Raw genomic sequence first — 24,707 nt, 5'->3', positions numbered from 1 at the left:
GGAGCATGTTGTGTGGACAGAGGAGAAGTGGTCCACAGTTCACTTTAGGGAAGCAAGTTTAATTTATTTGGATCTGATGTGAAACATCATGTTCGTCAACAAACTGGGGAAAGACTGAACCCAAAGTGTGTAAAGAAATCAGGGAAAGGCGGTGGAGGAAGTATAATGATTTGGGGAATGTTTTCTGCAGCAGAAGTTGGACCTCTCATACAGGTTCATGGCAGAGTGATTGCAAGTGCGTATCAGAACCTTCTTTAACAACACATGGTTTCTTCCTTGCGTTCATCCCTCTATTGGAAGGTTGTATAGCAATACATCTGTAGTAACCAACTATGGTCAGTGGGTGGCAGCAAAGTAACCAACTGCCCATAAGTACAGTACATGTATTAATGCATGTAAGGCTGGATTCACACGACCGATGCCCGCCGGGCACACGGCAGCGCGCGGGGAGAGGAGGAGGGGGAGAGCGCTACTGACCCCCGCCCCTCTCCATAGGGATATATGGCGCACAGCGTCGTATGCCCTGAAAAAATAGGACATGTCCTATTTTTTCACGGGGTACGGAGCAGTACAGTGCCGCACCATACAGCTCCCGTAGGGCGCCGCGCGCCCATTGCCGTCTATGGGGGACGTATATCGTCCGTATATACGTCCCCCTTGCGGTAGTGTGAATGCAGCCTAAATGTGAATATTGTTCTGGCTTCTCTTAAGTGGAGAGCTGCAGTGAGGCGAAGGAGAAGGCAGCAATTACCTGTGGATTACAAATAGTATTGTGCAATAGTCAGGGTGCACCCCAACAAGGGGACAATCCAGAAAAGACACTAGTCCTTCTTAAAGGACTAGTACCTATCTCTACCTCAAAGTTTCTGCAAGAACTAGGGGTATAGCGTTATTTGTTACTCTATTCCATATTCCAAATCCTTTGTTGTATATTGTTACACATTTCCTCAGGTCTCACTTCCTTTTGTTCCCGAGTAAACATTATCCTGGGAATTTAAAGTGCTGTTTATCTGTGTGGCATCGTGTATCCGCTGAACCTGTGGGCCCAGACAATGTAGACAATGCCAGTCACACCGAAATATAGTATTTCATTAAAGAACATCTACCACTAGCTTTACTGGTGGTAGACTGCCCCACTATCATATTCATATAGGGAAAGGTTTCACGTATCCCGTTGTCCCAGTGGTGGTGGAAGTTGGATGCCTGGAGTGCACACGTGGTTATGGCTTGAACTTGCAAAGGCTTTAGAAAGGAAGGAAATCGAAGCACATCCAACGGGATTAAAACACTTTATTCTTCATTCTTTAAAAGGCATACATCGGTGTGTAAGTAGGCAATGGAAGCCTACGCGTTTCAGCTTGTCTAAGCCTTACTCATGGTATACCTAAACGTGGGGTATATTGCACATCACCCAGCCATATAATACCATATGTGTAAACTCGGATTATAGACAATCTGGATAGATGTGAGTATGTTCACTAAACCAGAACCTCAGTAACACTAAAGTAATGCAAGTTGGACCGGAATTAGTTCCCCACTAGGTACTCCACGGAGAGACCTACTAAAGTGCACAAACAGAGCCAAACAGAGATTATATCTGCATCTGTGATCTCATGGCTTCTCTCTACGCTGTGTCACAATCAGATGTATGTGAACACAGCCCAGAGTTAACACTGATGCGTTTCCCTGCTAGTGGTCCGCGTAGCAGTTCATCAGAGGTGTGAATGAAATTGAATCAGAAAAGGAGCGCATCGCAGCCAGAGTGTGCCATATCGCACCACTCACTATGCTACTTTCATTGTTTGTAATGCGCTCATAGACGTCTAGACTAGTATTGTCATTATTCCATGCATTGGTAGAGAGCCCTGGTGTGTATTGTGCTTTAACAACCTGACTGGCTCATTGACATGACACATGACACTAGCTACCTGTCTAGACACACCGCTGGCACTGGTTTGGCCGCACGTCCTGCGTGCACACATGTCTATAAATAGCCTAAGCTCCGCCCACCATCCAGTGATGTCGGCCAATAGGGGCAAGCTCCACCAGCATCACTACTCAGCATACAGGAGGAGAGACAATGACGTCACCAAGAAGGTGCGCCCCGCTTCCTTTCTAAAGCATTCTCATGTTCGTTAACCTTGGGGGGGCCTTCTGCAGCGGTTTTCGGCTCCTTTGTAAGGTCAGTTTGTCCAAGAAACAGATTTCATAAAAATATGTTAATAACCCTGAGGCGCTCAGGCATATGTCAGCCGAGCGTCTCCTGGCTCCGGCCGCTAATAAATTATGAACGATATGATGAAACTCCCTCCTCCAAGCGCAGCAGACAGCCAGTGACATCACCCGGCTCTCCGCAAGTCTCGGGCATGCTCCGTAGCACTTATCCTGGCGCAGCCGCACTGGTCTCCAGCCAGGACACCTACCACCTGGATTAAAGACTGTATGCAAATCAGCCCGAGGGGCTCCAGGCTTCATTAACATCTATGGTGTCTGAAGCCCCTCAGGTTTATTTGAATACAGTCCTTCATCCTGGTGGTAAATGCCGTTTAATAGAAGCTAATTAAGGAGGTAAGTAGCGACAGAGTTCCGAGTTCCCATTAACTACTGAATTTTATTACTTACCAATATTTATCACCTGCATTAAATACTTATTTAGGGATCCCAAAAAATCCCCCCCCCCATTCCCATAAAACCATTGAAGAAATATCAGTCCACAAATTACAAACATTCTCAGTTTTAATGAAAAGCTATATAAAACAAAAATTAAGCACAACAATTTAAACGGGAATGAAGGTCAATCTAACCATGAGTTAACAAAATAACTTAATTTGGTGCCAGGTAGTTAACATTTCTTATCACATGATTAGAGCGTTTCTAACATTGAATCTGGGAGAAGTTTTTGATTTCTTTTCCCACAAACCATTGCAATCTATTTACACGTTTTATAACAGCTCGGGGGAGGGGGGGGGGATGCGAGGGTGCAAGACTATGAAAGCATACAATACAATCAGGATGTGATCTAAAGTCAAACGGATTTGGAAATATTCACACAAGATGCCACAGCGGTTTCCATAAAATGTCATGTGGACTGTGTTATAAAAAAGGAGATTTTTTTTTTGTAGTAATTTTTTTTTCTTCTAAACTTGCACCATAAAATTGCGGCTTCTTTGACTTCAAAAGCAAAACACGTTTCAAAATGGTTTTTCGGGCTTAAAATTCCAAAAAGATCCCACAAGATGAATCCAGCTTCAATTAAAAAAAAACAAAAAACAAAAAAAAAAAAACAGGCAAAAATATTGTGGAAGAGAACTTTGTTATCCCAATTACAAAACTGCCTCTTCCTTCTTTTGATGTCGGAATAAGATTTTTCTTTTAACAAAACTGCAATAAAAATAAAAGGTTAAACTTAGTTTTTATTTGCAAATCGGGCAACAAAAAGTTAACATTCATTCGGGCCTATAGAGAGTACATTGAATGCAATCTCCTATTGTGCAGGGAGCTACAGCAGTGACATAAAGAGGCTGCAGCTCCCGGCACAGACACTGGGAGGCGAGATGTGGATTTATACGCACGAGGCCATTTCAAGGGGTAACACTGCGTCTACATGCGTCAGAGAAGCTTGTAGAGGCGTTAATGCGATCTCTGTAGGGGGTGCTTTTTTTTTTTTAACAAAGTTAATTTTTATTTTCTGTGGTCTGAATGGTTTATCATCATTCCAGGATTAGATTTGGTGCTTCATTGTGGAAACTGAAGTCTCTGGGGTGTTAGTTTCTGCTGCATTGTGATTCTTAGTGTTACTACACAGCACAGAATAATAAAATTGCTTTAAAACAGAACCACTTCCCATGAATTTGATGTACTAAATGGACAGTCTTTATCACCCCCTGCATGTTTAATTCACCAAGAGTAGATCCAGAAGTGTAGCCCACCACTCTCCGCCAGATTAGACCAGGTCAGTACTATATTGTACTACAGCAAATACAATGTGCTAAAGTGGTGTGCAAGGAGGAAAACCGAAACAACGCTCTGTAATGGGGTTTAGACTCAGGGGTCTTATCCGCCATAAAACTGTCAGACAAGGTGTGTGCCACCAGTAGGTTTTTCCTGCACTTAGAGAATTTTTACAGGGGTAGTCACAACATGCTGGCAGTGTCTGCTTGAAATAAACTAGTACAGAAGCCCCACAATATGAAATAGCCACTGGTTTTATACTGCACTGCAGTGATCTAGTCTTACAGGGCTGAAGAGTGCGCCTGTGGTGCCTGCCCATCTGATCTTCGCTAGGAAGGATTGTACACAAGCAATCTCCAACTATACCACATAATACAGGGTACATTTGGGGCTGGAAGTACAATCTTCTTCAGAAAAATACAGTAAATGAATATGAGTACATAGTCAGCATAATGGATATAATATAATATATATACTATTCCAAAAACAATAGTGTACAATACACAGGTCTTACCTTCCACCGATTTCCACATTCATTACAGAACACAAATGTTGTCATAGGTTCATCAGCGCTGCGGGTCTGAACCTAAAGAATAAAAACATTTAAAAATATGTCAGTTTGGCAAGAATATCTCATGGTGGTGCTGAAAATACAATTATTAATCACATGTAAGTGAAGAGAGGTTTGTGCCGCTCCCCATTATTACCAGATAAACTACTCAGAGTTGGGGTAATCGCATATATCTGGATTTAAAAGGAACACCCAGTCACAGATAATTCATTGCATAATGCATGGTGCATGGCCTGGAGGGAGGAGCAGGGCTCATTTTCATCGTATTCCTAGAACCTCATGCTCCTAGAGTCCTCCTCCTCCGTTCAGGCCGTGCACAAGGTATAATTCATCAGCTGGGACTGGAGTGTTCTTTTAAGCTTTGTATTCACCTACCAGTATATACAGAGATAAGCAAAATGTGCGCAGACAAAAAAAAAAAATGTGGGATTTGCAAGGGGAGGAAAAATCTAGTCTTTCAGCAGTGCGCGGACACTTACCTGTGTGTAAGTACAATTCTTCTTTTTGCATTTACCACAGGAAAACAGGTCAGTCTGTGTGCCGCCAGTCCTGGCCATCTGATGTTCTCGGATGGCCTCCTTGGTCAGGTTTTTTCTCATTTCTTTTAGTTCATCACTTGCCATTTCCTGGAGACGATATTAACATTTGAATATATATAATATAATACATATACTGCAAAAATTTGTGTTGCACATTTTATAAATCCATTACTTTACTGTGGTTTCCGGTAGCAGTGCAGACATCCAGATATTTAGTGCTGCACCATTCATATACAGCTACAGTAGTACGGGCAAGGGCTAGTCACACACGGAGGATTTTAGGACATGCTGTCAATTTTAATTTTGCGAACTTGTCAACTCCAACTAATTAAAAACCACTATTAAAATATAGGAAGGAGGAGGAAGTAAGTAACCCACATGGGAAGTGATTTGTGCAAAGAAAGAAGCTGTTTAGTAACTGGCTTTCCGTGACTTTTACGTTGCCATCAATCCCTTGTGGAAGTGCAGGTACAGGACTCGGGGGAGCAGAACGCTGTGTAGAGGCCCAGATGACATCAGACACTAAGTGATTATCTATAACAAGCATATTGTCACCTTCCTTCCATGCACAGAACTCACCTCTGCTGACATCCTAGCAAACACGTCAGGGGCAATGTTGCCGCAGAGCACATTTCGCCTCAAATTGGGATTTTTAGCATCCTTCAAGTTGGCGATTCTACTTCGCACTCGGTTCTTGTATTTTGCATCTGTGTTTTTAAATTCTTGGTAGACAGGTGCAGAGGAGTTAAGGAATAACCTAGTACACAACAGCCTAATCCCAGCAATCTCTCAGGATCCAGTTATTTCTTATCCCTTCAAGTGTATATCAGATCCATAGACATCAAATAAGACAACAGTGTGCCTATATTTCATTCATACTCCTCGTTGAGGGGTCAAATGTTTAAGAGGAAATTAGGCAAGGAGATTGGGATTGTCTTTAACAATCTACAATGCACAATATCACTACAGATACAATGCGCTGTACAGATCCACTCCAAAACTGATGATTAACAAATACAGTGCAAAAATCACATGAAAAGCACAGAAATAAAAAAGGATATCTTCTTCAATTTGTGCTCCAAGTTCTTCATCGTCTGCTCCAATAGTAATGTAGTCATCTGCAAGACAAAAACAGATACATGTATATAAATGTGTCATTCTCAATACAGATACAAGATCCACCTAACCCAGGGCCCCCATGCTATAACCAAAGTCTTTATATTGGCTATCCGAACACTAAAGGTTTTTTTTTTTGCATGTTTTGAATTTCTTAATTCTGTAGTGGAACTGCCATTGTACACTGCCACAAAACAGTATCAGAAATTTAAAGAAATGAAGTAGAATAACTGCAGTGTTTCAGTGCCCCGTGGACGTTCCCTTAAATGTCAGTAAACGGTTAATTATGGCGGTGGAAATCTCCTCTTATAGCACAGCCCCCAATATTACTTTTTTTTTTTACTTTTTAAAGTGAGGAAGAACTATAGTGTTCTTCAGAGGTGCAGAGGCGAAGGTGGGTGCTCTGCTCCTTACTCCACACGCTGGGAAGTCAGGAAACAACTGGTAAGAAGCCGGGTAAACTTATCAAATTTATCTTTTTAACAAAAAAAATAAATAAATAATAAGGCAGAAGTTTCATAAACTGTTGGAGGATATTATGTTTAGTGCCTGTGCTGCTTTAAGGAGTAGTCTCAAATTAGTACGTTATCCTCTGTCCACAGGGCAGCGAATAACAAACAGATTGACATGTGTGACAGCTGACAAGCTGTCAAGCTTCAAACCTTGGACAACATATTCAAATTTGTCAAATAGTAGCACAGTGCTACTGTAGACTTCTATAAACCATCTCATCTTGTCACCTTCAACAACCCGCAATATGCCAACCAAATCACTACAAACAACAGCTACATAATTAACCCTTTAAGGACGCAGCCATTTTGTAGCTTAAGGCTCAGCCCCATTTTTTGGATTCTGATTTGCCTCACTTTATATGGTTACAACTTTTCAACTCTGTTACTTATCAAAGCGATTCTGAGACTGTTTTTCCCCACATGTTGTACTTCATTTTAGTGGTAAAGTTTTGCATTTATTTACAAAAAAAAAAAAAAAAGTTTTTGAAAAATTTGCCATTTTCGAAATCGTTACATTTTCAGGCAGATCGATTTACCACCTAAATAAGTTGCTGAATAACATTTCCCATGTGTCTATTTTACATTTTCATAATTTCTGAAATGTCTGGATAATATATTTTGATGTCACGCGGCTTACAAATTGAATATCGCTTTTTTGTATTTTCAGAATTAACTATTTTGGGGATAAATACAGTTTTGAATTACATTTTACATATTTAGCACTAAAACCCCCTATTTAATCAACCCATTTTCAAATCTGCACCCCTCAAACTAGGAGAAACAGCTTTTACGAAGATTGTTAACCCCTTCAGATCTTCACAGTAATTACATCAAAATGGCGGTGAAATTTAGAATGGTCACATTTTGTTGGTTATACGTTCATTTAGCCCTAAAATTTACACATTTCCAAAAGATAAAAAGAGATAAACCACCAAACAATTTGTTCTACAATTTCTCCCGAGTACAGAAACCCCCCACGTGTCTGTTACTTGTTTCATGGGCGCACGGCGAGGCGCAGAAGGGAGGGGGCGCCCTGCAGCTGCCAGGATTTTAGTTTCCTCATTGGCCCATTTTGCAGGCTATAAAATTTTCGTTTTTTCGTTATTAGGGCCATGTGACGGCATTTTTTTTTTTGCGGGATGAGATGCTTTTTCCAGTGTTACCATTTTGGGGTTGGTATCACCTATTGTTGAAAATTTATGAACTTTTTTTTTTTTAGGTCAGGAGTAGAAAAGCATCAATTCTGTACCGGATTTTTTTTTTTTTGGGGTGTTCACCGTGTAGCCTAATAATCATGTTGTCTTTATTCTATGGGTCGATACGATTACGGGGATTTCAGACTTGACAATTTTTTCTTATGTTTAAATAAATCTTCCAACTAAAACCCTAATGTGGGGGGGGGAATCATTTGTTCATCGCCGTCTTCCAAGAGGCATAACATTGTTACGTTTTTGGCTACAGAGCTGGTTGATGGCTTATTTTTTGCGGGACATGTTGTACTTTGCAACAGTATCATTCTGGAGTACATATGTTTTGTTGATCACTTTTTATTGCATTTTTGTGGGATTCAATAGGTAAAAATCATTTACCTATTTTTAAAGTTTTTTTTACGGCGTTCATCATACAGATTCAATAATTATTTCATTTTATTCTATGCGTTGTTACGGACGCGGTGATACTATACATGTGGGATTTGTGCTATGACTTAGACTTTTTTTTTTAGTGTTATACATGTTATGGGGCTTATGGACATTTTTATTGATTTATTACTTTATTTTTTTATTGAAAAACTTTTTTTTTACTATTTCCCCCATGGGACATGAACAAACAATCATATGATTGCTTGTTCATGATAATACTCTGCAATACTCATGTATTGCAGGGTATTAGCAGTGTCAGCCTATGCACATGCATAGATGACGCCATCTTTCAGGCAGTGCCAGCAGGCAGCTCCCTTGGGCTGCCATAGCAATGGCAACGTGGGGGAAAGATCCCCCAAAGGCAAGTTGAATGCACCGGTCGCACTGACCGTGGCATGTAATGGGTTAAACACCCGTGAACGAGCCCACTCCGACTGTGGGTGTTACTCGGGATGTCAGCGGTAGATTACCGCTGACACCCTGCAACCCACGTCGCCAGCTCGGCTAGGGTGCAGATCCGAACCGGCATCAGTGCTAATAGCGGAGCCAGCGCCGTACATGTACAGTGCGGAGTGCCAAGGTGTTAAAGAGACCCAGGCACGGCCATTTAGGACACTATACTAGTCAGTCAAATGGACTCGTAGTTTAGTGCCTCAAATCTGTGTATTATTTCTATTAGTTATTTGTATGGAAAAAGGAAAGCAGCAGGAGGCGGTTTGAGAAAATCTGGGGGCTTTGGTTCCCTGCACTAATAGGTCACTGTTTTATAGATACCTTATAGATAAATATCAATGAGAATGTTCATTCAAACTGTACAACTCTCGAAGGGAGAGGTGGGGAGGGTTTTCTTTTTTGTTGAACATTGTTCTATTTTACAACGCACAATTAAAAGATTGGATTAAAAAAAAAAAAATAAAAAAATAAGGAAATCACAGCACAACAGGTAGATTTCTTTATTTACAAGACATAGCTACCTTTTTTTTTTCCATCATCTCTCGATGGTTAAAATCCACCCATTTTTTCTCTCAATGGTTAAATCTTGGATCCGATGAACTAGGATTTACAAGGTTACATGCACCCATCTTGATCATTACTTTAATCCGGTGCTGTCTGCTATTTGACTGTGTGCATTCAGTGAAGCCAGCAGAGTACACCCCCAGCTTTACTGCGCCATAGGTACAGCGCATGCACAATGAAGCCAGGTTGTACTTTCCTGGATTCATTGAAGCCAGTGCCGAGATCTTCGCAGATAAGTCTGATGCCACTCATCTCTAGGCAAGAACAAGAGTTTCTTCTCCTTTATAGCCATAATGAATTATAGGGCAATTTGGGACACTAAACCCCATGTCTTTAAAAACCTGTACTTGGTTTAGTATCCCAAATCACCCTGAAAAGGTTTCCTTCAAATCAAGAAAGGAGAATAAAAATAAATATTACATCAAAAACTCACCTCCTGTTTTCAGAGCTGTGGCTAGTAACTCTCTGCACTTGATTCTGACAGGGTCCGAGGTGCTGGGAGCTCGGGGGAAAGACGTAATGAAGCTTTCGGATGGGGCAGCACAATCTTCTTTCCGGCCACTGGAGCTGCAGCTGGAACTGCTACTGGGGATAGTAGGACAGGAAAATTCTCACATGCTAAACATTTGGTAGTTCTCAGCAGAGTCTTCAAAAAATAAATGAATTGAATACAACATAAAACATCCACATACATCAGTTTCTCTAACACGTTTACATAAAACTACTGAGGAACATAGTAAGTATTGGCGCTCTAGTCAAGACTCGGAAGCATTTACTTGCATATCCTAATGATATGCTCAACTATGTCATTACACACAGGACAAGATACTGAGCCAAAATCATCTCCCATCCCCTCATCCTCAGAGTCACAGACACTTATGGAAGCAGAACCTGGTAGTGTCATATACATTATGTATACGTATAATAATGTACTGAATAGCAGAATACCTCTCTTCCTTAGCTTCAGGGCTGTTCTGTGCAGGAGGAGGCTGCTCTTTCTTCTTTTCCTCTGTATCTTTCTCAGCTGATGGGCCGTCTAGATAAATGTGATAATAAGACAGAATAAAAACCATCCATTGTATACATCCTAGAACTGGAGAAAGCCAAATACAGGCTGTTCAAAACATTACTGTCCGGGACAGACTGACGGATGTAGTCACCCAAGACAGAAGTTTAACAATTGAGAATATATAGCTAGAAGGAAGTTTATAGCAACTAAATGACAAGATAGGCAGGTTGAGGTTACCGAGCAGTTTTTTCCAGGATTTGATGAGTGATTTGGCGAGAGAGGTGACGTCCTCATCGGAGCTTTGCTTCCGGATGGCATTTACAGACATCCCGATTCGGGTCGACTGTCAGAAACATCACAGGAAAGTTCTGTTAATATCTGATCACATGTAAAAGCTGAATGAGGAAAGCAACATCCAAAACATCTCAATCATTAAAGCTTTTATATCTAGTGGACTGAAGGCAATGATCTTTTCTCAAGGACAGATACATTGAGTGAATGGAGCGCAGGTTTACAAATGATTGGACCAGAGTTCAGATACTTGTTCTGTATAATGTTAACTCATGCATGGTTTGTTCTCAGCACAAGGGCCGTGCACCCCTTAATTTGTGCCATTAGTTTCAGCAGAGAGCTATATGCAGCGCATGCACCTACGCCACCTGCAGACCTAAACATATACTGCAAGCCCTAAAACCAAGGAAAACTAGAAGATGCCATGGCTTAAACTTGTAGCCGAGACTCACACTAAATTTTAAAAAGTGATACATATTGCAGTCCTATTTGTCTGGTATAAGTTACATGAGAGGAAAGGAAGTGGGAATTATGCCCCAACGGATGAGGAATATGACTCTTAGTACATATATCTTCTGCATCTTATACAATGGTCTCAGAATGAGCTTAGAAAACAACAAGGTCTGTATAAAAGAGTAAACGACCGGGGTCATCCTATTCAGGGAAACTGCTTTTATACTATTAATGTAAAAGGGAAGAAGAGATAAAGACAACTTTTTATCCCTTGCACCATCTATAAGGATAATTGGGGTAATTTAAAAGTCTGGACACATCGGATAGAAAAACGAAAAATATAGAAGAGAAATAATTTTTACAAATTTATCCAATGACATTTTATTATGTCTTTAATCAATAATTTAAGCCATTTCCATTCACAATATGTGACAAATTTCTATACAATGATACTACCCTGTATTTTCACCCCCGGGGACAAGGGGTTCATTTTTTTATTTAAGAATCGCATTCTGCGCAACCCAGGAACAACGACATGTTTTCTGTTCTCTTGTGGGGGGAGCCGCGGCCTCTCACTCATCGGAGAGACAATGAACTTAAGACTCCTCCCCTCTGAAGATGGGGTTTTTCTCAGTGTCTAACAATATTAGAAAAGTATTGCAAAGGTCCATTTTCAGATTTTGTTACACCCTGCATATATTACATGTACACACATACACAATAACACTCCCATCAGAACATTACTGCTGTTGGGGATATTGTTGGAGCAAGACAAAAATAAAACCAATAATGGACATAATATGGTACATAATGATTTATTTTCATAAACCGACCAAACTTTACAGAAGACATTAACCCCTTCCCGCCGAGGCCCTTTTCCGTTTCTGAGCTTTGATTTTTCACTCCCCAGCTTCAGAAACCTATAACTTTTAATGTTCCATGTAAAGCACATGTGTGACGGCTTGTTTTCTGCGTAACAAATTGCATTTCATAGTGACTGTATTTAAAATGCCGTGTACAGGCGGTCCCCTACTTAAGGACACCCGACTTACAGACAACCCATAGTTACAGACAGACCCCTCTGCCCACTGTGACCTCTGGTGAAGCTCTCTGGATGCTTTACTATAGTCCCAGACTGCAATGATCAGCTGTAAGGTGTCTGTAATGAAGCTTTATTGATAATTCTTGGTCCAATTACACCAAAAATTTTGAAACTCCAATTGTCACTGGGGCAAAAGAAAAAAATTTCCTAGAACTTCCATTATAAAATATACAGTTTCGACTTACATACAAATTCAACTTAAGAACAAACCTCCAGACCCTATCTTGTATGTAACCCGGGGACTGCCTGTACTGTACTTTTTTGAACTTTTTTTTTTATTTTTACTAATTTTAAGACTCCCTAGGGTACTTTAACCCTAGGTTGTCTGATCGGCTGATAGACTTACCAGCTATTGAGAGGTCTCAGTATTATATAAATAAACAGTAAAAAAAAATCACATAAGGTATCGGCGCGTCCGAAAATGCCAGATCAAAATATAATAAAGGTTTTTCACTGCGTTTAATCCCGTAAGGGAAAATAGTGCCCAAAGTCGAAAATAGCACTTTTTTGCCATTTTGAAAAATATAAAAAAGTTATATATAAATGTGATCAAACGGTTGTATAGTCCCAAAAATGGTAGCATTGAAAACATCATCAAAATTTGCAAAAAAATATGACACTACCCACAGTTCCGTACACCGAAGTATAAAAAAGGTATTAGCCAGAAGATGGCAAAAGCAAAAAAAAATATTTTGTACACAAGGTTTTAATTTTTGTAAATGTATGAAAACATTATAAAACCTGTACAAATTTGGTATCGACGTGATCGCACCGACCCAAAGAATAAAGTAGACATATCATTCGGGGCGCACATTGAAAGCCGTAAAATCCAAGCCCACAAAAAAAAAACGGTGCAAATGTGTTTTTTCACCATTTTTGCTACATTTGGAATTTTTTTCCTGCTTCCCAGTACATGGCGTGGAATATTCAATACTATCACTATGAACTGCAATTTGTTATGCAGAAAACAAGCCCTCACAGAGCTCTGTACATGAAAAAATATAAAAAAAGATATATATTTTTGAAGACTGGGAGTAAAAAACATTGAAATAAAAAAATAAAAAAGGGACAGGTCGTTAAATTAAGGGGTTAAAATGAACCTTTACAATTATGCTAATGAGTCAGAAGGCATCCTCAACCTTTACCTGGCAACTCCATTCTTTTCGGGTGTAACGGGAGTACAACTGACCCTCGTTCTTGTAGTGCATGGGGTTACCATCACTGAAACCTTCACCAATCCACATTTAGGCTTGATTATGACAACTTGTTGTCACTGGATGATCACTTTAAGATGAACCTCCTCAGGTGCTTATGTGCTGAATGTATGTTACATATTTTCACCCTCCCAGGGTGTAAAGATCTGGAAACTTACCTGCAGAAGCTCCAAAGTCATTGGAAGGTTTTTAAGTTCTTTGAGTAAATCTAACGCCCCAACCTATACAGAGAAGAACAAACTTATTACACATTATACAAGAAAATGAAACCGAAAGTACAGTAATGATGCAGAAATGAAAAAGTCCCAGTGAAAAATTATTATTACTACATTACTATATACGCAGTAAAAGCAGCTTAGTGGTAAATACAAGTCACAGGAACTTAAAGGGACCTATCATTAGGAAGGTCATTTTTACATGATGACAGGTTCCAATAACCTATGGCAGTGATGGCAAACCTTTTAGAGACTGAGTGCCCAAACTACAACAAAGACCCGCTTATTTATCGCAAAGTGCCAACACAGAAATTTAATTTGTGATTTATACTCCTTGCTCTGTCACAGTTTTCATTGATACCAGCCCCTGAGGACACCAATAAAGCAGGAAATAGTCCCAGGTAGAGCTGTCACTTTAAAATAACTCTGTGCACAGCAAGTCCTGGGCTGTCTGGGACTGTAGGAAGATACCTGGAGTCATCTCTGGTGATGGCCTGAGTGCCCACAGAAAGGGCTCTGAGTGCCACCTCTGGCACCAGTGCCATAGGTTAGCCATCACTGACCTATGGCATGTTGCTATTAAAAATGCCTTTATCGCCATTCTGAACAATTGCTTTATGCAACCTTATTTTATACTACCTGGCTCTGCCAGCAGTATGTGGGGAGTCCAAGGTGGGGTTTGGCTGCTCCAATGAGCTGCGTCTCCATCTTATGTATTTCATCTCCCCTCCATCTCGCCCCTGCGCAGTCCTCCCACTAACATCAGCACACCAGTGTAAGGGATGATAAGGGGGAAACTGCTCCTCCCCCTGGGACTTCCCACATGCTGCTGGCGGGGAGCAAGGTAATGTAAAATAAAGTTTTATAAAGTAGTGCAATTGTTCAGAATGCCGATAAAGACATTTTTAATATCAACATAACATAAGCTATTGCAGTGGGGGCGAACCTTTGAGAGACTGAGGGCCCAAATAGCAAAACAAAGCTAACTTACCAAGCAAATATGGTAATTTAGCCCAATATTAACCAGCAATACCACTAGAAAAAAGAGAAATAATGATGACCACCACTATTGCAACAAAATAAATACCACAATACCGGGCTGGCCGTAGCCCGGACACTTCCGTATGCTGGAGATGGGAAGGATCAGCGCTGCTCAACCACGCCCTCTCCATAGGAAATAGCGCAACATGGCTATAACAGGGATAGATATAACAGCCAAGTATCATATCTTTATAACTTTGTTGTACGTTCGTAAAGATTGACATCAGTCAGCTAGAACCCCAGAAAGTGAAAGCTATCACTACCTGGGACAGTCAGAAATGAAAGAGCTCTGTCCTCACTGCACATCAACATCCAAGTCTTTCAACCTTACATAGAACATCTGTGCAGATCACACCATTTACCCACACAGGGGCTCTGGACAACATCTTCCATTATATCCCATGACTGTCGGACAAACTTTCCCTAGGTTTACTATATGTTCAGCCTATAGTGGGGCTCAATCAATAGGGAATAGGGCATAGGGAGTCCTTGCATTGTAGGGTAAAAGGATTTACCGACTCCCTGCCTGCAGCGTGGATACTGCAATAACAGTCCTGTGCCCCCTGCTCAGTCTTTGGCATTCATCCAGCACACAGCCCGGACTGAACACATACATGTGTATCCGCCATATTACTACAAGTTACGTGCTCATTTACATTAAAAAAAAAAAAACACACTTCTCAGAAATGCCAAGTAATTTTACCCTGACAGAAACAAATTAGAGCAGCAACACATATTTTGCCTATGTAACCAACGAGAAGTAGCTCTGCTGTGCTTTAAAAGAGTTTCAAAAACGCTATTCGAGCGCACGGTGTGAACACGGCCTTAGCCTACAGCTGGTGACATCGATGACAGCCACCTGCGGTGAGAGGGGATGCCTGGCTCTGGTAGGGTGATGTGCAGATCTGCATCAGAAATGCCACAATGGATCTTCATTATATTCGTCCATAGTGTGCGTCATGTAACAGAACATGAAGGTCCAGCCTGTGCTCTGTGTATAGGGGCCACGGAGGCCATCAGATTTCTATAGCAGTGACCCAGCTACAGCCAGAACTGGCACCCCCGGCAGCAGTGTCACATACAGGAGATTACACACAGGGACAGTATGGATGTGATGTATGGATGGGCTGCTCTATGCACACACATCCTCCGCACACTCACCGTGTTCTTCTTCTGCACCATCCGCTCCATCTTCTTGGCGATGCGGATGATCTCCTCCCCGCCGGCCGCGCTCATGGTGTCTCTTCCCCGCTCCCCGGGCAGCAGCACCGCTCACACACTCCCCGGTAATAACGCTCGCACTCACTGCTCCTTTCCCGCTTACAGCGTCCTCCACACACCCCGGCCGGAAGCTGCTCCCGACACTGCTGGAAAGCGAGGCCGCTGCTATGTTGTCATTAGACGAGGGATCTGCCTCTTCCTGGTGCCGCACCATAGAGTCACACTTCAGCGACACCAACAATCCCCTAACGCTTCTAGTAGAGTCTTATGTGACAGGGCGACACCTGGCGGCTGGAGGGAGTAGTACACTGTAGCGGCTCCTTGCTGCAGGCGGCGATGGAGCTGCTGATACATGTTGTAGAGACTGTCAAGCTACACTAGAAAATCCTAACCACAATGGGAGGGTTGGGGCTTATTTAAAGGGGCAGGATTAATATAATCAAACCCTCTGTAGTTATATGAGATCAGACCAGACACTAAGGGTGTGGTCGTCCTGACAAATGCTATTGTCAGGAGCCGGGGCCAAGCCCCATCGCATAAGCGTTTCCAAGAAAACACATGAGATCGGTAACCAATGGCTGTAAAGACAACGCTAGCGCAAAATGTGATCCGACTCTTCTGAAGACCTGTAGGGACCTATTCACATCAGCGGTTTTCACATGCATCTTTTGCGCATGTGTGGGACTTGCAATGGACTCTGACCCATTGTACTCAATGGGGGAGATTGATTGGGAATGTATGATAACCCCTGCCCCCCCCCCCCCCATATCTTTTATTTGCGGGCAGTCACATGAAAAGTCACAAAAAAAACATCAAGTCATAGCACATAGACCAGGGCCAGGACTGGGCGCCAATTTTTGCCAAAACCTCTCTAAGCAGAAAGTCGCAATTCATGGATTCATTCCTATTGTGAAAACTAGTCAATGCAAATAATGAATTTGGTGCTAGCCGGTCTATGGCAAAGTGACTTTGCACTGTCCTATGTTCATTTGGTGCAATGAAAATTCGTGAAACAGCATTTGTACCATAACTGCAGCAAAACAGCGCCAAACAAAAACCCCAATGATAATTTACCCTCATTGACTTCTATGGGGGTCTATGGTCAGCAGGCACGAATACAGAATGCATACTGCGCTATTTATTCCCATGTGTGAATAGCCACATAGGCAACAATGGGAAAATGCTAGTCTGAAAGAGCTCATATGTAGAATGCAGGTGTTTTAACCATTTGCTGATCAAATGATTATAAATATCAGTGTGAACAGCACGTAATTCTGCAATGTTGATAAAAAGTCACTGCAGGCCCCTTAGCTACAAAAAACATAGGCCCACATTTACTTAGTTGCTTGCACCAGTTTTCTGTTGGACTTTGTTCATTTTTTTAGTGTAAACTGTATTTAAGAAGTGTCTGAGTTTTCTGGCGCACGTAACACAATTGTGGTGCGGCTCCACTATTCTTCACGTAGCATAAATTTCTTCACTGAATGCAGCTTTCCGGTGCTCAGGCGGATTGTGCGCCACATTTATCATGCAAAGTTGGACAGAAATGTGTTGCACGCCCCATGTTAAAGGTACACCAAAAAAAGTTGGTTCACTCTGTTAGGGCAGTGCAGGTGGCGCCACATTATAATAATAATAGTTCTTTATTTATACAGCGCACACAGATTACGCAGCGCTGCACAAAGCATGACAATTTCATGGCTATACAGTCTTTATTTTTTGGCAATTTGGACATATAAGGGCTTATTTTCTGCGACATGTGATGCACTTCACAAATATTTCATTTTAGTGGGTCTGTAGCTTATTGATGAGATTTTATTAACTCTTGAAAGTATGGAGGAAAAGAAAATCGTCAATTTTGGTTTCCTTTTGTTTTTGTACGATGTTCACCAGATTAGCAGACATCATCCCATCCCCAGTAAATATAGGTCAAGTAGGTTTTATAAAAGGTCGCCAAACCTATGACACAACTCGCAGATTTATAAATCTGATCTCTCTGGCTGAGACTACTGGCTGCTCCTGACTTTGGATGCAGAGAAGGCGTTTGATAGAGTACATTGGAAATATATGGAAGAGACACTCAAAGTGTTCAACATCAAAATCAAATTCTTAACTCTTATGCCAGCTTTATATAAAAACCCTAAAGCAAGAACTTACAGCTCAGGTGCTATACCAGACCCGTTTAAAATAACGGAAAACATCAAGGGTGTCCCCTAACCCATTAATTTTTACTTTACTAATGGAACCTTTTGCACAACACGTTGGATTATCACCTTTCCTAAAAGGAATGCTAGTAGGCCAAACAGAGCAAAGAATAAGGCTTTTCACAGATGATGTGATATGTCTTCACCAGTAAACACACTTCCCCATTTATCTCAAATAATTAAAAGATTTGGAACAGTAAGCTACTACAAAGTAAATTAATCCAAATCCTTAATACTAAACATGGGTATCCCAGACACCACTCGTAACAAGTTGGCAGATAAATTCCCCTACATATGGGCCGAAAATAAATAAATTAGCTACCACTAACCATAACCAACTTATTATCCAAATACAAAACTTCTCTACCTACCCAATCGCTTGGTTAGGGAGAATTGCAGCAATAAAAATGTGAATCCTACCCAAAATTATCTACTATTTCTGAAATTCACCTCCACCTCAACAATTAAACGTATCCAACAAATTATACTAAAATTTATATGGAAACAGCAAAAAGCCAGAATAGCAGCCACAACACTTTACTTACCTAACCACTTAGGGGTCCTAAATAGTCCATGTGTAAACTCTTACCTTTAAGACACAATTCTGGACCAAATCAAAGCATGGTGGAACTTTGATAACACTAAACATTGGGTCAAAATGGAAGCAGAAATGTTACATCATATAAACATGAAACCTCTTCTCTGGCATGCCGCTATTACAAATAAAATCCCCAAATGCCCTTCACCCATCAAAGCAGGTATGTAGATGTGGATCAAAAATCAACCCACCAGAGAATTGATCCCATTACCACTCCGACCTTCCAATGAAAACTATACAGAAAATGATCCCCAAGGTTGATTTCTCAAATTGGATTTCACAAGGCATACAAAACTTGGGATAATTAAGCACAAATAATATATTAAACACTTTCAGAGAGATTACAAATGTATTCAAAATCCCCAGAGAGGACTTCTTTAAATATTTTAGACTGAGGGAAACCATAAATAAACTAAACCTAAACACATACAAAAAAAAAACTCTATACGGCACTTTCTTCGCAAATACAGAATTGTGCAAACAGGGCAAAGGTAGAGGATAAAAAGAAATTCTAACACTGACACATCATGGAAAACTTCAATTCCAACTAAAATAGGAAAAAGAACTCAATATGGAATTTGATGAAAACGCATGGAGACATGCCCTATCAGCCACTTCTCAAACTTCTAATCGCACAGATCATATAGAAACATCAAGGAAATTGATGTACAGATTGTACCTCACGCCATATAGATTGGCTCTTATATACCCAAATAGGACTTATCTCTGTTGGAGGTGCAACAAAGATATTGGGGCACAATTACTTACCCGGTCCTGCAGAATTCACGAAAGTGCATTGTCTGACGATCATGCACTGTGCTGCGATTCACTAAGATCGTGCGCCCAATATCCTGCATGTGTCGCTTCCCCGCTCAGGTCCGCCGGAGTTCACCTTCTTCTTCATGGTGCATGTAAGTGCTTGATCTCATGACACAATTTGAAAGTTAATCCCGCTCGGTCCGAATCAGTCAGATAGGTCGACGGCCCGACTCCCCGGGTAAATACCACCGGCGCAAATCCCGAAAACATCGGAAAAACCAATGAAAGTGTGACCGCGGACCCTTAGTAAATAAGCCCCATAGGCTCCTTACTGCACGTATGGTGGTCTTGCTACCATGTGCAAACCCTCTGGAACTTAATCAATAATAAATTAACAGAAATTATACCATATCATATAGCCTGGGGACCAGAAGTAGCCCTCTTATCATTGGGATTAGAGGATTTGCCCTCTTCCCACCTTACTGTTATCTCTGTTATCTTCTTAATTCCACAAGAAACTTAATAGCCAAAAACTGGAACTCAATCGCATTGCCCTCTATCCAACAGATATTATCTGTGGTCCAAAACAACTACAATATAGAATCCCTATTGGCAAATCACATATCACATAGAAAGCAAACCTGCTTTTGCAAAAAAGTGGGTGGACTGGGCAAATTATGTCTCCAGGCATCATATATAATGTAAATTTCTCTTTGCTATATATGTAGTACTGCACCTTAACAAATACCATCATTGTGTAACAACTGACAGGCACTTGTTTTCTATAGTTTATATGTTTTCTACATGTTCACAATGCATATGTAACATACCCACATGTTTGCAAGAATTCATTCTATCATGGCATGCATATGCTTTGTATTTTATACTATTTTCTCAAAAAAAAAAAAAAATAAAGTTATAAAAAAAATAAAGCTTAATTGTAGACACATTTGATAACTGTGATAGCTGAAGTAAATTATTAAGGCAAAATTATAGGTCCGTTTGTAACTAGGGGTCGTATGTAAGTATGCTCTTAAGTAGAGGACCACCTGTATAGTAATTATAGTAGGAAGGAAGTGTGCTTGTGGTTTATTACCTTGTTTCCCTTTGTCCCTCTATAGCAGTGATGGTGAACCTATGGCACTGGTGCCAGAGGTGGCACTCAGAGCCCTTTCTGTGGGCACTCAGGCCATCAGCCCAGGACAGAGTTCACCAAATAGGAACAAATCCATTAAATGTTCCTGCAGTCCCAGGCAACTTATAACATGCTGCGCACAGCACTATTTTACAGCAACACTTCATTGACTGTTTGGAACTGCTTGAAAAGTGAGAAGGTGTTGAAAGAAGTGCATTATCTTTGGAGGTCCTCATGCTGGACCCACCATTATTTCTAAACAGAGAGAGCCTGGAAAGAAGCTACAATGATAGTCTGAATTTGCCCTCCTTCTTTCAACTGTTTTGGTGTCCTCAGGCGGCTGTTACAATTAAAGAAGTGGAAGAACAGGTAGCAATAAGTTACTGCTTAAAATGGCACATTGGCACATCAGGTTAAATAAGTGGGTTTTGGTTGTAGTTTGGGCACTCGTTTTCTAAAAGGTTCACCATCACTGCTCTAAAGTATATGGGTCTTTGGAGGAAAGCCCTTTCATATTTCCATTCATATTTTGAACATTTTTGCTTTAAGCATATTGGGGGTAATTTATAATTGGGGTTTTTTTTGTCTATGTTTGGCATTGTTTTGGTGCAGTTGTGGTACAAATGCTGTTTCCATTGCGCCAACTGATCATAGAGCAGTGAAAAGTCACTTTGACATCTGCTTGCACACAATTAATTATTTGCATGGACTAGTTTTCACAATAGGACCGAATTCATGATTTTGCCACTTTCCGTTTCGGAAAGTCCCACCCTGGTCTATGTTCTTCGACTTTTGATATTTTTTTGTGACTTTCTCTGTGACAGACACAAACACAAATTTTGTGCACTCACTGCACCATAACCGGGCGCCATAGACAACAATGGGGACCACGTGCGGTCCCCATTATGGCTGTGTGAATGTACTCTTAGTCAAGAGTTAAGAAGGAAGGTGAGCTGCTGCCATGGACTGCTGCCTCTTCCTCAACGTAAGGGAGTCACACATTAAGTATGTAACGAGTATGGCAGTTTGGAAATGCGAATAAAAAGCAACCGAGCTAAGCTACCTCTGATCGGGAATACATCATTTTATTGATTCTAAACTAAACCATCAGTTTCCAGGTTAAATTGCCGTACTGGCACTTTGTGATAAGTAAGTAGGTTTTGAGTTGCAGTTTGGGCAATCGGTCTCCCAAAGAGTCACCATCACTGTCTTAGAGGACTAAATACACACGCTAACACTTTGAATGGTATATTACCTGATCTACAAAGGTCGCCCACTTGTGGAAGGAGTGGGAATTGGAAGTCACTATGGTGCCCAGCCAGTTTGGTTCTGTTTGTTTTATTTGATAACAGCTAATGTATGAATAATATGCCTTGTGTATTTCTATGATAAGATGTTCAAGTACAGATAACTGGAGTCTATCTTTTGTTGGGTCCATTAGCAAATGTGCCTAAGAAGTTTAAACAAGCATTATGATATTTATATATGCATTTTTATTGTACCATTTCCAACGACACCGAAACCATATTGTTATGAAAACTTTCAATCATTTTTTTTTTAAATCAAATCTTTTTTAATGATTTGATTTGATGATAATACACAGATCCCTATCCCACCCTCCCTTTCTTAGAGACAAACTCCCCCCCCCCCTAACTACAACAATCCAGGCCGGTGCATAGTACCTCAAACATTTTAGGATCCTGTTGTGACGTGGGTGTATAGTTGGATCACTTTAAACAAATGGCAGCAAGAAATACAGTATTTAACAATTATTACGTGCTTACGTAGACATTTATGGCCTTTGCTACTGAGCCTGGAAACAAGGATAACAAGAAAATTTCTGATGAAGGACAAGTCAGACTACCATCTACTCTCATAAAAGAGATCAAAAATTGTTTCCCAAAATTTTTGAATGATAAAGCAATCCCACAATTTGTGGAGGTTAGTGCCCCTGGCAGACAAGCATTGCCAACATGTATCATCCACCTCCAGAAAAAACCTATGCACCACCATAGGGCATCTATACCATCTTTATAGTATCTTAAAATCCCTTTCCTGACACTTCCCACCATTTTCTAGTCATCTTAGAAGAATCTATTCAGATCATCTTCTCATTTATTCAAATAAGGTGGGGATGGCACAAGTGCAAATCCCCACCACTTCCCCGAAGCAGTGTGAGACCAAGGATATCGTATGTGAGGGGGCTGGGGGGAGGTTGGACACATTATTAGCATACAGGTCAAAGCCTCGACCGATCCCAGATATTCAATCCCTTTAGTCAAGGAGGCATAAGTCAGCCAATCTCTTGTGGTAGAGGGTGACACAGAGGAGTGTGGTAGTATGCCCACGTCATGAGCACATTTCTCATTCTGACAATAGGTAGGACTGCAGTAAGAGAGAGGAAAGCCTTTATTGTGGCATACCAAAAGTAGGGTTAAAAGAAATTGGATTGAATGGGCCCAATTGTGAGAATAAGGGCCAATGGAACATGAGGCGGTCCCACATTACTATCCATTGTCTGAGGAAAAAGGCCTCCTGTGGTAGTTTAATATGATTCCTCTGAGGAAACCATAAATGCGCATTCGGCAGAATCGTAGACATCATGAACAACACTTGGACCCACAATTTGTAGTAGAAGTTGTGATAAAGATTCAACACACAAGTGCTTATCACCACTTTCTGATATAGCTCAAGGTCTGGAAGACCAATGCCCCCTTTAGTTTGTGACTGGTTAGTAGAGAATAGCTGATGCAGGAGCATTGTCTCTTCCAAAGAATTTTATGATCTGAAACCGGAGCTTGGTAAAAAAAGGACCTAGGGAAGGGAATCGCCAGGGCTCGCTAGATGTAAGGTATTTTAGGGAGGGTGCAAACCAAGCTAGAAATAAGGGCTTTCAAATAATTGCATTAACTTATAATAGCTGGAGGAGTACAAATCATCTGTCTGCTGTCAAGCTGATTCCTAAATATTTAACACCCCCTACTTGAATGTAAAGGATTTATAGAAATGTTTGTGATTTCTGATTTATTCATGTTTACTTGAAAGTTACTCAGAGCCCTGAATGCTTTAAATTCCAAAAGCAGATTAGAAATAGTTATATGAGGATCAGAAACTTACAAAAGTAAGTCATCTGCATAGAGGGACAACTTGCAATGATGAGAAACTCCCCATATATGTGGGTTGTCATTAATGGCAACTGCTAGATGTTCCGTAGTACCACTATGTCACTGTTTTCGGAAAACTTGGGAATGGGTTAAAAAGAATTTTGAAATATACACTAGCACAAAATTTTCGCCAATATGGAAAAATCAGAGGTTGAAAGAGTTAAAACACTTTCATGGTAGTTTTTTTGGGGAAAACAAAGGAATTCAGTTAATTCCACATTTTTTTTCAGAAGATAGATTAATTTCTTTTGACACATTTAATATTAATAACAAAAATTACTTTCACTATATTAAGTTGGTTCACAGAGTAAAGCGTTTAGGGGAGAAGAAGAAGAATTTAAAAGAAAGGAATTTAATAGATTTTTTGCATAAAATTAGGGGGGGGGAATTACTTTCTAAAATATATAATTTTATTATTAAGAATTTAAGTACCGTATATACTTGAGTATAAGACGACCCAAGTATAAGCCGAGGACCCTAATTTTACCACAAAAACCTGGTAAAACCTACTGACTCGAGTATAAGCCGAGGGTGGGAAATGCATTGGTCACAGCCTCCCCAATATATAGCCTGCCGGACCCTGCCCCATAGTATATAGCCAGCACCTGCCCCCCCCCCAGTATATAGCCTGCCAGCCCATATCCTCCAGTATATATCCAGCCCCTGCCCCAGTGTATAGCCAGCCCCCTGCCCCAGTATATAGCCAGCAGCGGGGGAAGCCGGAAAGGTGAGTTTTGATAGATTTTTTTAAGCCGAGTTTGGGTTTTCAGCACATTTTATGTGCTGAAAAACTAGGCTTATACTCAAGTATATATGGTAATTTAGGGCAGCATGTCAGCGGAAGAAAATGGGAAAAGGCACTGACAGAAAGGCAATGGTTGAGTATCTTTCAAAATGTTAATGTGGTAGGTTCAGAATCAATTAGACTTATTGAATTTAAAATTATCTATAGGCT

The 24,707-nt window shown here is 40.8% G+C and overlaps 1 protein-coding gene across 2 annotated transcripts; it reads right to left on the bottom strand.

The window, feature by feature from the left end:
* Positions 1-2,718: 2,718 nt before the first annotated feature.
* Positions 2,719-16,129, bottom strand: TCEA1 (transcription elongation factor A1). Of its 2 annotated transcripts, none has more exons than XM_072151904.1 (10): positions 15,833-16,129; positions 13,574-13,636; positions 10,593-10,698; positions 10,295-10,382; positions 9,780-9,928; positions 6,123-6,179; positions 5,641-5,795; positions 5,002-5,148; positions 4,466-4,537; positions 2,719-3,381 (listed from the first exon to the last, which is right to left on the bottom strand). In XM_072151904.1, exons 1-10 carry the CDS (start codon positions 15,905-15,907, stop codon positions 3,373-3,375), a joined length of 921 nt encoding a protein of 306 aa, XP_072008005.1. In that variant the 5' UTR covers positions 15,908-16,129; the 3' UTR covers positions 2,719-3,372. The 2 variants fall into 2 exon arrangements, with proteins under 2 accessions (XP_072008005.1, XP_072008004.1); XM_072151903.1 differs by having other exon boundaries at positions 9,780-9,931; positions 15,833-16,128.
* Positions 16,130-24,707: the final 8,578 nt, after the last annotated feature.

The sequence above is a fragment of the Engystomops pustulosus genome, chromosome 5 (genome assembly GCF_040894005.1).
Source record: "Engystomops pustulosus chromosome 5, aEngPut4.maternal, whole genome shotgun sequence".
NCBI lineage: Eukaryota > Metazoa > Chordata > Amphibia > Anura > Leptodactylidae > Engystomops > Engystomops pustulosus.
Note: the sequence above shows the minus strand (reverse complement) of the source record. Positions and strands in the feature narration are given on the sequence as shown.